This window comes from Phyllobates terribilis, unplaced genomic scaffold, assembly GCF_046119375.1.
Source record: "Phyllobates terribilis strain yellow unplaced genomic scaffold, ASM4611937v1 Scaffold_13__5_contigs__length_258822181, whole genome shotgun sequence".
Taxonomy (NCBI): Eukaryota; Metazoa; Chordata; class Amphibia; order Anura; family Dendrobatidae; genus Phyllobates; species Phyllobates terribilis.
The window spans coordinates 189,099,572-189,113,522 of record NW_027362773.1 but is presented as its reverse complement, the minus strand read 5'-3'; the positions used below and the strand labels follow the sequence as shown (position 1 = coordinate 189,113,522).

General features: G+C 46.4%; 1 protein-coding gene across 1 annotated transcript in view; it reads right to left on the bottom strand.

Moving 5' to 3' along the window:
- Nucleotides 1–1,633: 1,633 nt before the first annotated feature.
- Nucleotides 1,634–13,951, bottom strand: part of CPNE2 (copine 2) — a 99,814-nt gene continuing 87,496 nt past the window's right edge. The window contains exons 12-16 of the mRNA XM_073659130.1: nucleotides 9,775–9,829; nucleotides 9,446–9,497; nucleotides 9,092–9,225; nucleotides 6,580–6,816; nucleotides 1,634–6,072 (exon numbers count right to left, since the gene is read on the bottom strand). Coding sequence (XP_073515231.1) covers nucleotides 5,965–6,072; nucleotides 6,580–6,816; nucleotides 9,092–9,225; nucleotides 9,446–9,497; nucleotides 9,775–9,829 — 586 coding nt within the window. The 3' untranslated portion in view covers nucleotides 1,634–5,964. The remainder of the gene's footprint in view (nucleotides 6,073–6,579; nucleotides 6,817–9,091; nucleotides 9,226–9,445; nucleotides 9,498–9,774; nucleotides 9,830–13,951) is intronic.

Here is a 13,951-nt window from a genome sequence, read left to right as displayed (position 1 = left end):
ATCTTGCACCTGTCGGAGAGGTGGATTTCTGGCTAAAGCCCATTGCCAGATTTTCTTCAATATATTCCGACATGGCATGGGTCTCGGCCAATCACAGGGGGTAGATTTGACCTCGCGGTGGTGAGGCACCAGGAATGAAATCGATAGGACAGTCATACGGCCTATGAGGAGTTAGAGTCTCTGCCTCCTTGTTGTCAAAGATGTCCGCGTATGACCAATAAGGTGCCGGCAAGCCAGGAAGATTCGCAGGAGTGGATGGAAATCGAGCATGACGAACAGGAACCAAGCAGGTATTGTGACACTCCTTACCCTAGCGGAGCACCTCTCCCGAACTCCCATTCAGAACCAACTCCTGAGTCTGAAGCCAGGGCAGTCCAAGCAGTAAAGAGTGAGAGAGGTCGGACAGCACGTAGAAGGAGATTTTCTCCAAGTGTAGAATTCTAATCTGAAGAACTACAGGCTCTGTGACAAACAAGATGGATTCTGAAAGGGGCCTCCCATCCACGGAGGAAACCGCTAATGGATCAGAAAGAGATTGAATAGGGATCCGGCTGGTGGAACCACTGTGCCGTGGTACAAGGAGGGACCAGAGGGGCGTAACTAAGTGCCTACCCGGACCGACCCTGGCTACACGGCGGCTTAGTCGACTCCGTGAACCAAGGAGGGACCGGGAAGGTGAACCAGGTGCCACTCTGGGACCGACCTCGTGTGAGAGCAGGCAACTCCCACAGGGCTGATAGCCGAAGCAGACTGGCACGTCAGATGGGCTGACAGATGTGCACGGCTGGTAGGCAGGCGGATAGAGCGGACTGACGGGCAGGCTTGGCTGGCAGGCGGACACGGCTGATAGACTGGCGGGCAGCACTGGAACCTGAGGGCTGGAGAGAGTTATCACACAAACTACATTGCACAGGCACCTCCATTCTGGGTGAGGAGCCTTAAATACCAGATGTCCTCCGGCCATTGGCCAGGGACATTTTAGGACAGCGCACGTGGCCCCTTTAAGAGGCAGGAAGCGCGCACGCCCTAAGCACAGAGCCCGGGGATCTGCGTGCGGTGCGTGCACCCCGGGCCAGTACAGTGTGGGAGGCCGGAAGAGGGACGGGGAGCGCCGGACCAGGACCGCGGTGGTAAGGAGATCGGCGACTCTGCCTCCTGCCCGGCAGAGATGCTGACGCTACATGGATGATCCATGTGGGAGCTGTTTTTTTTTGCGCACCCATAGACATGACATACAGAAGAAACTAGCACACGCTGCGTTTTTTCCCCGCAGATTCAGTCCATTGAAAAACAGAAACTGCTCATCTGAACAGCCCAATTGAATAACATTGGTCCTCGTGCTATCCTTGTGATGGTTTTTTTTTCACGGACAAAATATGTTAGTGTGAACTTACCTTTAAGAAGAATCTGCAGAGTGGTTTCTTTTAAAAACATAAGTCAGTATAAACCGTGCCCCCTGTGGATGGAGGTGTACTGCCAGATATATAACAGAAGAGTGCAGAGAGGGGAAAATGGCGCAGAAGGGGGGAAAATGGCGCAGAGGGGGGGGGTGGCACAGAGGGGGAGTGCAATTACATGAAAATCCAGTGTTTGCCATCACCATATCATTAAATAAAGTACAAAGCTTCGAGGATTAAAATTAGATATTTTAAGCATTTATTCGGCGATAGCATCAGTTTTGCAATGCATTGTTATACAAAAACACAGGAACGGAGTAGAATGACATTAACGGTACGTTAGTACATAAGCTTCAACATATCCAAAACCGAGATGGCAAAGTACAATAGGCACAACCATTGCTCCACCAGTAGAAGGCGCTCTTGTTCCATTTTCTGGCGCTGTCTGCACCGTCTATTGGAGATGTTTTTGTAGTTTCTGCCACAGGTCTATATACAAAAAAAATGTACAAGTGTATATATATATATAATATCGTCAAATATCCATCTCAAGGTAAAAAGCCGCGACCCTGGTGCTTTTTCGGCACTGTAGTTCGACAAGCTGTAAGAAAAGTCTTAGGTTCGCCAACCCTGAACTTGAGCTTCTCCTGCAAATCCTTTGGCATCCATAAAAGTTGTAACGCTGCTTGGCAATAAACTATTTTACAATGACACAGAGGCTTCTAAACATCTATGATACACATGGTTGCCCCCCCGTTGTAGAGCCCCTAGAGGGGGCTGGCTCCATGCACCGTCACCTTGGTAGTGATCCCCCATCTACCCCAGCATTACGGCACTTCTTACAACGAGGGTCGATACCCGCTGGGTCCATATGCGTAGGGATGGGCTAGTGTGAAAAGAGCTTGTGGCCCATTTTAGAAACCCATGGACCTGGCTGTATTTTGGCATCATGCATGAGCAGCACCGGTTTCACACGTCCGACATTTGCGTGACCCTTTCGGTCAAATCTTTAGGTGACTTTTACTATCACCTCTTCTGTTCTCTATGTACATCACTAGTCACAAGTTACTCTTACTGGCCATTATCTACTATTGCTACAGGAGAAATTCCCAATACCTGGAATGTCGGCATTTTTAGCTGTCAGATCTGTCACAAAATTTTACAGTGTAAACGACACAAATGAAGAGATTCTTAGACCTGATGAGGCTGGTGTACTTGCTGTGAAAATCCACATCAGAATGACTGTATAATCCTACGATGCTGCCCTCCTTTGGGGAGCTTTTTTGTTATTTAAATACATTTTAGGGGATAAAAAAACCACATTTTTTGCAATTGGGTTTCATTAGAAACGTTGCACCGTTTTACCTCCTATAGCCTCTGTGTTGCTGGCTGCAGAATGAGTGAACTGAGAATCCATCCGTGAGCTCATTATGACAAACAGGAGAGTGTTTGTCTCTTGTGAGCTCCTCTCAGCTGATCCATCATCACAGACAAGATCAATCTTGAATGTGAAGGAAAATAAAGAGCCTGTAAAATCCAAAACATTTTATGGAACTCAATTGCAAAAATGATTTTTTTTAACCCCATTAATAAAAAAAATGTCCATCCATTTAAATAGAGCATTTTATTTTTCTAGCTCAGCTCATTTTAATATCACGGGAGGCAAACTTTTTATCATAAGGGATTATATAGCCATTTCCGAGATGGATTTTCATAGTAAACACACCTGCCTCATCAAGTCTAAGATCTATTTCATATTGTATGCAGTTTGCATTGTAGAATCAAGACACTTAAAGGTGTTGTAACCACGGGCCGTATAAATCTCCAACCACAGCGGATTCCACTCACATCGGCACATCTTTCTATATATCTACATGTACTACATAAAGTCCAATATATAAATATGACACAAATGAATCAGAATGGTGGGGGTCCGACAGCTTAGACTCGTGTGGTCTCTGGTCAGAGGCTCCTACTATTACTATGGGAGCCCATTCATTTCAATGGAGAATGATAACAGCAATGTAACCTTGAGCCCCAGTCATCTGACTTTCGAAATATGATATTTCTGCAACTTTATTTTGTGATTAAAAAATATATATTTTCATCCCTTTACCGTTTTATGTATGCAGGTAGTGTGCAGATCTATGTGGCATAATGGTTACAGACGACAAACAACGACATTCCTGCAGTCTTGTGTTACATATGACCTCGAGAGGTTAGCAGGATCAGACTACACAGGTTTTCTTTGTAGTCTGTAACCATGGAGACACATAGATCTGCATCGTACCTGCATAAATTAGAGAGTTCTTCTGATTTTTGGTCTTCAGGAGGACACTGCTCCCCTGCCTCCCAGCTTCCAGCCCTCTTCAGGAGAACACTGCTCCCCTGTCTCCCAGCCTTCTTCAGAAGAACACTGCTCCCCTGTCTCCCAGTCTTCTTCAGAAGCACTCCACTCCCCTGCCTCCCAGCTTTCAGCCTTCTTCAGAAGCACACCGCTCCCCTGCCTCCCAGCTTTCTGCCATCTTCAGAAGCACACCGCTCCCCAGCCTCCCAGCTTCCTGCCTTCTTCAGAAGCACACCGCTCCCCAGCCTCCTTCAGAAGCACACAGCTCCCCAGCCTCCTGCCTTCTTCAGAAGCACACCGCTCCCCAGTCTCCTGCCTTCTTCAGAAGCACACCACTCCCCAGCCTCCTGCCTTCTTCAGAAGCACACCGCTCCCCAGCTTCCTGCCTTCTTCAGAAGCACAACGCTCCCCAGCCTCCCAGCCTTCTTCCAGAGCACACCGCTCCCCTGCCTCCCAGCTTCCTGCCTTCTTCCGGAGCACACCGCTCCCCTGCCTCCCAGCTTCCTGCCTTCTTCCAGAGCACACTGCTCCCCTGCCTCCCAGCTTCCTGCCTTCTTCCAGAGCACACCGCTCCCCTGCCTCCCAGCTTCCTGCCTTCTTCCAGAGCACACCGCTCCCCTGCCTCCCAGCTTCCTGCCTTCTTCTGGAGCACACCGCTCCCCTGCCTCCCAGCTTCCTGCCTTCTTCTGGAGCACACCGCTCCCCAGCCTCCCAGCTTCCTGCCTTCTTCTGGAGCGCACACCGCTCCCCAGCCCCCTGCCTTCTTCTGGAGCACACCGCTCCCCTGCCTCCCAGCTTCCTGCCTTCTTCAGGAGCACACCGCTCCCCTGCCTCCCAGCCTTCTTCAGGAGCACACCGTTCCCCAGCCTCCCAGCTTCCTGCCTAAGTGATAGGCCGGCACAAGATGCTCTGAAGAAAGCAAATCGCACAAACGTCTACTTCCTGCTAATTTTTGGTCTTCAGGAGCGCAAGGCTCCCCTGCTTCCCAGCTTCCTGCTTGCCAGGGGGACAGTGTGAGCCTGAAGATTGACAGTTCTGACCAGCGGCATGGTTGCTCTGCTCTGTGCGCTCTCCGATGCTACACGCAGAATCCGAGGAGTGCAGGTGCACTGAAGATAGCCGGATCTGGCAGCAAACGCATACTCCTTGCCTAAGAACCTGTCCACCTCTGATAGACTGCAGCGGTGGCCTGAAACTCATTGACTCCGATGACTAAGCATTTTGCTAGTTTCTCGGGGGCGATTCCCAGCCTGTTAAAACGGGTCGATAATTGTATACAAGTGTTCTCAATTAAATGACCTGTAAAGGTCCATAATCTGAGAATGCAAGGTCACGAGAACGCTAGTTACTGATCATTAGCTTGTGCTGCCGATTTAGCCAAAACGCTCATTTGTCGTCTGAGTGGATAATTTATGCCGGGACAAAAATCACCGGAGTCGGCGGTGTAAATAGGGGATGTTCTGCTGTGGAGGATGTGTGTGCTGTACGGAGACAGAAAGATTGTATTATATTGTATTGAACTTTACTCCCCCTCCCCAGGTCCCGTGTTGAGTCTACGCCGCTGCTCTGGTTTCTGTTACCAATCTGTGAACTCGGTTACTGTCTGCCACACTCTCGATGTGATGTCACCGCTGCAGACATTAAATTAACAAACCCTGGGAGCAGCGGTGGAGACTCAGCACGGGACCGGTGGAGACTCCGCACAGGACCGGGGGAGGGTGAGTGAATCACTTTTTGTATTAAAACAATGGAACAGGGGTTTTGTGAAATCGGAAAACCATTCTAACTATGGTTCTGTTGCGATATACAGTTTACGAGCACAGATCGTCCGGTTTATAGACGATCAGTAGCAACATACTGTAATTTATGACCCCACTACAACTCCAAATATCAGAAATATCAGCGTTGTGCCGTCCCCAATTGTCCTTCATCACTAAACAAGTGCATTATTGTACGTCTTGTCCCCCCGACAACTAGAAATGCCATAGAACTCAATGGACATCTCCGGGATGACCAGGACATGGTAGCAGCAATCCAGAACCGGAGCTTAGCGCAGTCTCCGGCCTTAGAAAATTAAACAATGGCTTTAATAACAGAATCTGACGTCATTGTCTTAAGTCTCTCCATCAAAGCGGTCGTAAACCTCAGGGTTGCTGGTTTTATACAAGGGAGGCCCATAGGAGTTTTCTTATGGCATTTGGGGAGTTATTATATGGACAGTTATACTCCCTCGGCCTTGATAGGTGGGAGATTGTGGTTCTTGAAATAATCGACCACTTGTTGCGGAAGTTCGGCAAGAACGGCTTTGGCCAGAGTTTCTTTAGGGGCCTGAAGACGAAAAAAAAGAGGTTAACGTGCTTGATCCGAGGGTCTGAGAGTGGAGGGGGGGGCACAAAGATATAAACAAAATGTATAGCTATATTCCACTCCTAGAGAATCACCACAACCCACTTTGGTTTCTTGGAGAATGGTACAAGTTCTTACTGTCCATTGGGAATATAGACCCCTTTGCCAAGCCCGTCTCTTCCCAGCGCCCCCTGAACTAACTTATGGTCGGTCTTCATGCTATATACACCCCCGAGATACTATAATTGTTCTACCTGATGACCAGCTGAGTATACAGCACCCTAATCTAGAATTTTGGGGGACTGGATACTAGTTGCGTCGATAACAACCTAATACAGAGGTCAGCAATTTTTTGAGCCATCCAATGGATGAAGATTTGTCTTTGGTCTTGCAATTTACCTTTATCTTCTCGTGTTGATTACATAATATATTACTTCCACCAAGTGCCTCCTGCACGATGAACACGATACGGACATGCCACCAACTTACATTGCGAAACTCCCGGAATGGTACAAACTGCACGATGTCCCTGGACGCCTCCTCCCCGGTGTAAGATCGGAGCATTCTGTTATCTCCATCGAGGAACTCCATAGCGGAAAAGTCTGCGTTTCCTACCCCAATGATTATAATGGACATGGGCAGCTTAGATGCTTGGACAATTGCGTGTCTCGTCTCGTCCATGTCACTGATTACCCCGTCAGTTATAATGAGAAGGATAAAGTATTGCTGATGGAGAAAGGAAAAATAGAGAAAGTGGTGAGTGGAGCAAACCCAGTTTATGTACTGACTTTCCCGGCCCCCTCTTGCCGGGCCCCTTTTCCCTAGGGAATTTTGGCAGCCGGATCCTCCATTAATGGAGCAAACCCAGTTTATGTACTGACTTTCCAGGGCCCCTTTTCCCCCAGGCCCCTTTTCCATAGGGAATTTTGGCAGCCGGATCCTCCATGATCAGTACCACAGCACGACTATTTCTATAAAGTGTTTTTTGTGCTTAAGCCAAGTCCACTTCTGCTGTTGGCCCGATTCTAACGCATCGGGTATTCTAGAATATGTATGCGGCCGACCGGGCGCAATCAGCAGAACGTTGTTTAAATTTGGAGCCAAAATCGCTGATTGGTCGCGGCCGGCAACCGCGACCAATCAGCAAAATGGTGTTTAAATTAGGCGGCAATATCGGTGATTGGTCACGGGTGGCGGCCGCGACCAATCAGCGAACTGTGTTAGTGAGGACCAGAGAGCTTGTTTAAATTTGGCGATAAAATCGACCAATCAGCAGAGCGTTGTTTAAATTTGCTGGCAATCTCGCTGATTGGTCTCGGCCGGCCGGGACCAATGAGCAGAGTGGTGTTTAAATTTGGCGCCAAAATCGCTGATTGGTAGCGGTCGCCGGCTGCGATTAATCAGCAGAACGGCGTTTAAATTTGCCGCCCATCTCGCTGATTGGTTGCGGCCGGCCACCGCGACCAATCAGCGTCGTATTACTGTGGGCCCGGGAACGGCGCTGCTTGTGCGGCTCCGTATTAGCGAGGACCGGGGAGCGGCGCTGCCTGTGCGGCTCCGTATTAGCGAGGACCGGGGAGCGGCGCTGCCTGTGCGGCTCCTTCTGCTGCGAGAAGCCGGGAGATGAGCGGCTGCTCGCAGCAGAAGCATCCCGACCGGCGGCGCCGCTCCCCGGTCCTCCGTTCACACTTGCTGTCGGGAGATCAGCGGGCCAAGCCGCTGATCTTCCGACGTTAGCCGCATGGAGGTCAGCGGCACCGGTCGGGGCAGTTGTGCTGCTAGCGCCGCTCATCTCCCCGCTGCATCGCCGCTGACCTCCATCCGCCAGATGAGCCGCTAACGGCCGCCATCTTTTTTCAGAAATCTCGCGGCGCTGATTGGCCGCTGCCAGACCAATGAACGACGCGGGATTTCCAGGACAGACAGACAGACAGATGGGATAAGACAATTATATAGTAGATATATATAAAAAACCTGCAAGCTACGAAGTGTGAATAGAACTTAAACGGGGTGTCCCAATTACCCTATGGATAGGTGATAACTTGCGGTGGCACACATGCTCAAGCAGTGCTCTATTCTAGAGGAGCATTTTAGAGCTCCGTTCTCATTCGGTTGGACTACCAACACAGGAGAGTTTCAGCCGCCTCTTACCTGCGGCTCTACTTTTGATTTGTCGTACTAGCACGACATCATTGCCGCAACATGATGCATGTGAGGTCGCAGCAGGATGGCTAATCAAAAAGAGAGCAGGTAAGATCCCATGCACTGTCGTCACCGATGGAATGGAATCTATGAATCGATTTGCACCAACCCTAATGGTGATATATAATAATTTTACCCTACACCCTAGATTGCTTGTTTGTTCGAGCATCAACTAATCTGCCCCGTCTCCCATGTAAATGCATATGCTGCCCTTTAAGGATTTCGCACTTTGAAATCCACCATAAAGGCAGGGTTCGGACATTGGGGGGTTGGCCGGTCCAGCTGAAATCTGTGGTAATCTAATGTGTGGGGCCAGCTTTACAGTATGGTAATATACACCCTTTGAGAAAGCAATATATGCGAAACGCGCGTCAGGGGCCTCAAAGAGGACATTCACAATCTGGCTTAAACATGTGTAAGCACCAGTACATTTTTGATTTCTAGTGGATTCTCTGTTTTTGATCTATAGATGGGATTTTTTCTATCCATATTTCATGGACACTATCTGACTAACTGATGGTCTCTTTACTCTACACCTCCATCTCTGGCCTTATGGTGTTATTTCCTACCCTACATTAGATTGTGCTGCTCCCTGCCTTGTCTTCCATGTTTCCTCCCTATATATAACCTAAAATGCTATATATGGCATATGTACTTATATGTTGTTATTAATCTGTTTTCAATAAATTCTGTTTTTATATCTTACTCTTTAGTGGTTTTAGCTCGATGCAGTTTTGTTGGTAATTCAGTCAGTATGGTAATATAGATGGAAGTAACAGTCTGCTTTCTGGTCACTCACCCCTGCTGATGGCTGCTGAATTGCTTGAGCTGCAAATCGTGCAACATGATTAATGATGGGTGAAAAATTGGTGGGTCCATAGAACCGTATGTGAGGGAGGCAAGCAGAGTAGGCCTCTATAATGCCCTCCACACCTAAAGAAAGACAGAAGGGGAAATCATGCCTACAATAAAGTGGAAATACCCACATAACAGTCCACATGCAACCTGGGAGATATCTACACATTGCCGGAACGGCGCTGCGCAAGAGGAAAGTATACAATTGGGGTCCTGAATTGATTAAAGGGATTACTAGCCCCCCTTTAAGAGACTGGTAATATCAGTGGTCAAATAGTAGAACAAATCAAGGACTAACCTGAGCAGAAAGGGCTGGTAGGATTAAAATTGATGGCAAATTCATGAGACACCTGGAAAGGAAAAAATTACAATATTTTTCATAATCATAATATCAGACATATGTGATAATAATGCACTTTAGAATATATACAGTATACAGAATGAAAAAAAAAATATATATATATATATTCTAATATATTTTTTTATTATTATTTATAAGGTTAAGTCATTATACTCCAATAAAACTGATATAAATGTGATCTAAAGCTCTCCGAATTTTTTTTTGACCATGCAAAAAGTCCAGTGCAATACTGCTCCAATATACAGGTCACAGACAGGGTATAATACCTTCCATTCTGGAGGTAGCTGAGCACCAAACCCCAGGGCAGGGAAGAGTTTGTCACTGCGAGTAAAGAAAATAGTACAAATATATAAATGATCAGTCCGTCAATACGAGTGTGACCATATATGATCATGTCAGTACATTCACTCATGATTTTATACATTCATATTCTATATAATTTTCATTACAATGATTAGATACAGTTGTAACCAACATTGTTCCCCTCCCCCTCCCCCGTGCAAAATGGGTCTATTAGGAATATTTACAAACTTTCTGCTGATCACAATGAAACAAGAAAAATGTAAATTACCCAACACAAAGCCATTTTTACTGATACGGCAGTGTCAGAATTATTCACCCCTTTAACACTTAGTAGAGCTCCACTGGCTGCTATAACCTGCTGTAACATGATCCATAGCCAGACACCAACATCTAGCAGCGTTCCTGACAAATCTTAGCCCATTTCTCATGGGCAATGACCTCCAGGTCCATAATATTCTTGGGTTTGCGGAAATCGCCTTCTTCAAACCCCACCAACGATTTTCTATGGGATTCTAAGAAGGTGACTGTTACGACCACTTCAGATCTTCCAAGACTTCTTCTGAAACCAAACCTTGATGGACTGTGAAATATGCTTGAAATTATTGTCCTGTTGGAAGGCGCAAAGACGCCCGATCTTCAGCTTCCTCACAGAAGACATAACGTTTTCTATTGAATCCATCTTGCCCTCTAAAAGCTGTTGGTTTCCAAGAGGAAGCAAAGCAATCTCAGTATCACTGGGCCACTGCCAAGCTTCACTGTAGGCACCACTGCCGTCCTTCACTGTAGGCATCACCATGCCACCACCATGTTTCATTGTAGGCATCATGGAGCCACCACCATGCTTCACTGTAGGCACTGCCGCGCCACCGCCATGCTTCCCTGTAGGCACTGCAGCGCCACCGCCATGCTTCCCTGTAGGCACTGCAGCGCCACCGCCATGCTTCCCTGTAGGCACTGCCAAGCCACCACCATGATTCCCTGTAGGTACTGCCGCGACACTGTCATGCTTCCCTGTAGGCACTGCCAAGCCACGCTTCCCTGTAGGCACTACCGCGCCACCGCCATGCTTTATTGTAGGTGTCATCAAGCTACCGCCATGCTTCATTGTAAGCAGGGTATTCTTTTTAGCAGCATTTACATTCTTTCTCCCCCAGAAATATTGCTGACCCACAGGCTAGATAAGTTCTCGTGTTTTTGACGATTGGCCTCCTCATCAATCTGGCGGCAGATGGTGATCTTTTCCTCTTTCTGTCATGTCCAGGTTGTGTAGTCTGTGTATTTTTAAATTTGAACTTGTAAACTTTGCTTCCAGAAATATCTGTAGAAAATTCAATGCCATTAGATCTTTTTTCTCGTATGTACAAGGTACAAGGCAACTCTCTCTTCTCTTAGCCTTTTTGACCACTGTCTTGACGATGTATGTATGTATATATACATACACACACAGTATATTATATTATAATATATATATATATTTATATATATGTATTTTTTTCCCCCCATGTCATCCAAATCATATTTTTTCTTGACGAGACAAAGATTCCTGATCCACATACATAACGAAAGCTTTTACTTAAGATGATTTTTTTGTCACTTGACAGGAATCCATTTTTCTATCCCAGCAAGCGACAGAAGACAAATGACTGTGTTACCATGGTAACTGTTGTGCCGATCTCAGTATAATCACTTAACATTCTCGGCTCACAGGGGTTTTTTTTATGTGAGGGGTTTCTTGTAGTTAGATGTGAATTGCCACAACTGACAATTAATGACTATTTTATTCTCAAAGAAGACGTCCAACAGGTGGGAGAAAAGAAGTTTTATCTAACGTGGAGAGGAGTCTGACACTATCATTTTTACATTTATGTGCATCACTGAATATCCAGGATCGTCTGCACCTTCCAGCGTTCTCCTGCGCCTTCTTCCTTCCCATTGTGACATCGTCCAGGTCACTGCCTCTAACAATGTCAACACACTCTTCTCCTGCTGCGGTGATCATTCCTATCATCTCATTGGGCAAAATACATTTCGTTTGTCCCTACATCATGTCACTGACCAATCACATGTGGGCCCTGTCCTCACATCATCTCTTCAGCAGAAAGGTCACTGCATGTGACATGATCAAGCAATGTGAACTGAGGTCTAAGATGGCAGACATGCAAGAAATAGGAGCATGTTCACACTAGCAAAAAGAAGCAAAACCTACAAAAGACAAAAATATATCTCATACCCTACCATCATTATATATAAATGTAAAGCAAAGTTGCATAATAAATATAGGGTACTTAGTGAACTATTTTTGATCAAACAAAGTATACAAGCCGTCCCACCAGCGGCAAGGTGACCCTAAGTTGGGACGGTACCTATACTGCCTATATTAAAAACCTTACTGTATACTGTTTGTCTTGTTTGCATTCTGTGCAATTTAAGGGTGTGGCATACCCTTTGTTGAGCTGACTGGTATATATGTAGCTTACCACGGGCCTGGGTGGTCTGGAGTTGGGACCCGGTCCTATTTGTCTACTCTTTTATATGCATTGCTTCAACTTTGATATACAGTAAGGTTTTTAATATAGGCAGTATAGGTACCGTCCCAATTTAGGGTCACCTTGCCGCTGGTGGGACGGCTTGTATACTTTTTTTGATCAAAAATAGTTCACTAAGTACCCTATATTTATTATGCAACTTTGCTTTACATTTATATATAATGATGGTAGGGTATGAGATATATTTTTGTCTTTTGTAGGTTTTGCTTCTTTTTGCTAGTGTGAACATGCTCCTATTTCTTGCATGTCTGCCATCTTAGACCTCAGTTCACATTGCTTGGTTTTTTGTCTTGTTTGCATTCTGTGCAATTTAAGGGTGTGGCATACCCTTTGTTGAGCTGATTAGTATATATGTAGCTTACCACGGGCCTAGGTGGTCTGGAGTTGGGACCCGGTCCTATTTGTCTACCCTTTTATATGCATTACTTCAACTTTGATATACAGTAAGGTTTTTAATATAGGCAGTATAGGTACCGTCCCAACTTAGGGTCACCTTGCCGCTGGTGGGACGGCTTGTATACTTTTTTTGATCAAAAATAGTTCACTAAGTACCCTATATTTATTATGCAACTTTGCTTTACATTTATATATAATGATGGTAGGGTATATGATATATTTTTGTCTTTTGTAGGTTATGTGACATGATCAGTACACTCATCTCCTGCTGCTGCAATCACTATTACGGTCTGCCTGTGTAAATGGGCTCTTAAATGAAAGCTGACCGGCAAACATAGCACAGTGTAATAGCACCCTGAGATAGGAAGCTCTTATGACGAATCTAGTTTGTAACCATTATCTCTTCTCCTGAATGACTTTCCAATCCGATTCAAGACCAGTTGGAAGATTATGAATGATTATTATGAACGAGTGTTCCTTGGAACGCCCAATTTACGATAATCTTGCACTGTAAACAGGCTGATGATCATCCGATGAAGAGAAAAACGCTTGTTCGTCGGGTGAAATGATCTTTTGTGTTGCTGAAAGTCATAAGTTACTTACCGGTAACGGGATTTCTCGGAGACCATGACAGCACCACGAGAGACGGAATCCGCCCACCAAGGACAGGAAACCTACAGGCTTAAAAGGGGGCGGCCCTCCCTCTCGCCTCAGTTTGGATTACAGAGCATTGAGAGGACCGCCCGGTTAGTAGACATAGCAACATAATCATGAAAAAAAACAGTATATACAGTTTCTTACAACACCGATATGTGAGAATAAATAGATGAGAAGTGCTCCCAGAAAGGTGAAGGGAGGGAATATAAGGGTGCTGTCATGGTCTCCGAGAAATCCCGTTACCGGTAAGTAACTTATGACTTTATCGGTCGACCATGACAGCACCACGAGAGAATTGCAGAGATGAAGATTCTAGGGAGGGACCACCGCCTGGAGCACCCTTCTCCCAAATGTGAGGTCAAACGAAGCACCCAGATCGAATCTATAGTGCCTATAGAAGGTAGATGGAGAAGACCAGGTAGCTGCCTTACATATATCCTCCATCGAGACACCAGACCTCTCTGCCCATGAGGTTGCCACCGCCCGGGTAGAGTGAGCTTTCAATCCCTGCGGCGCTTCCTCTCCGCTGGATACATAGGCT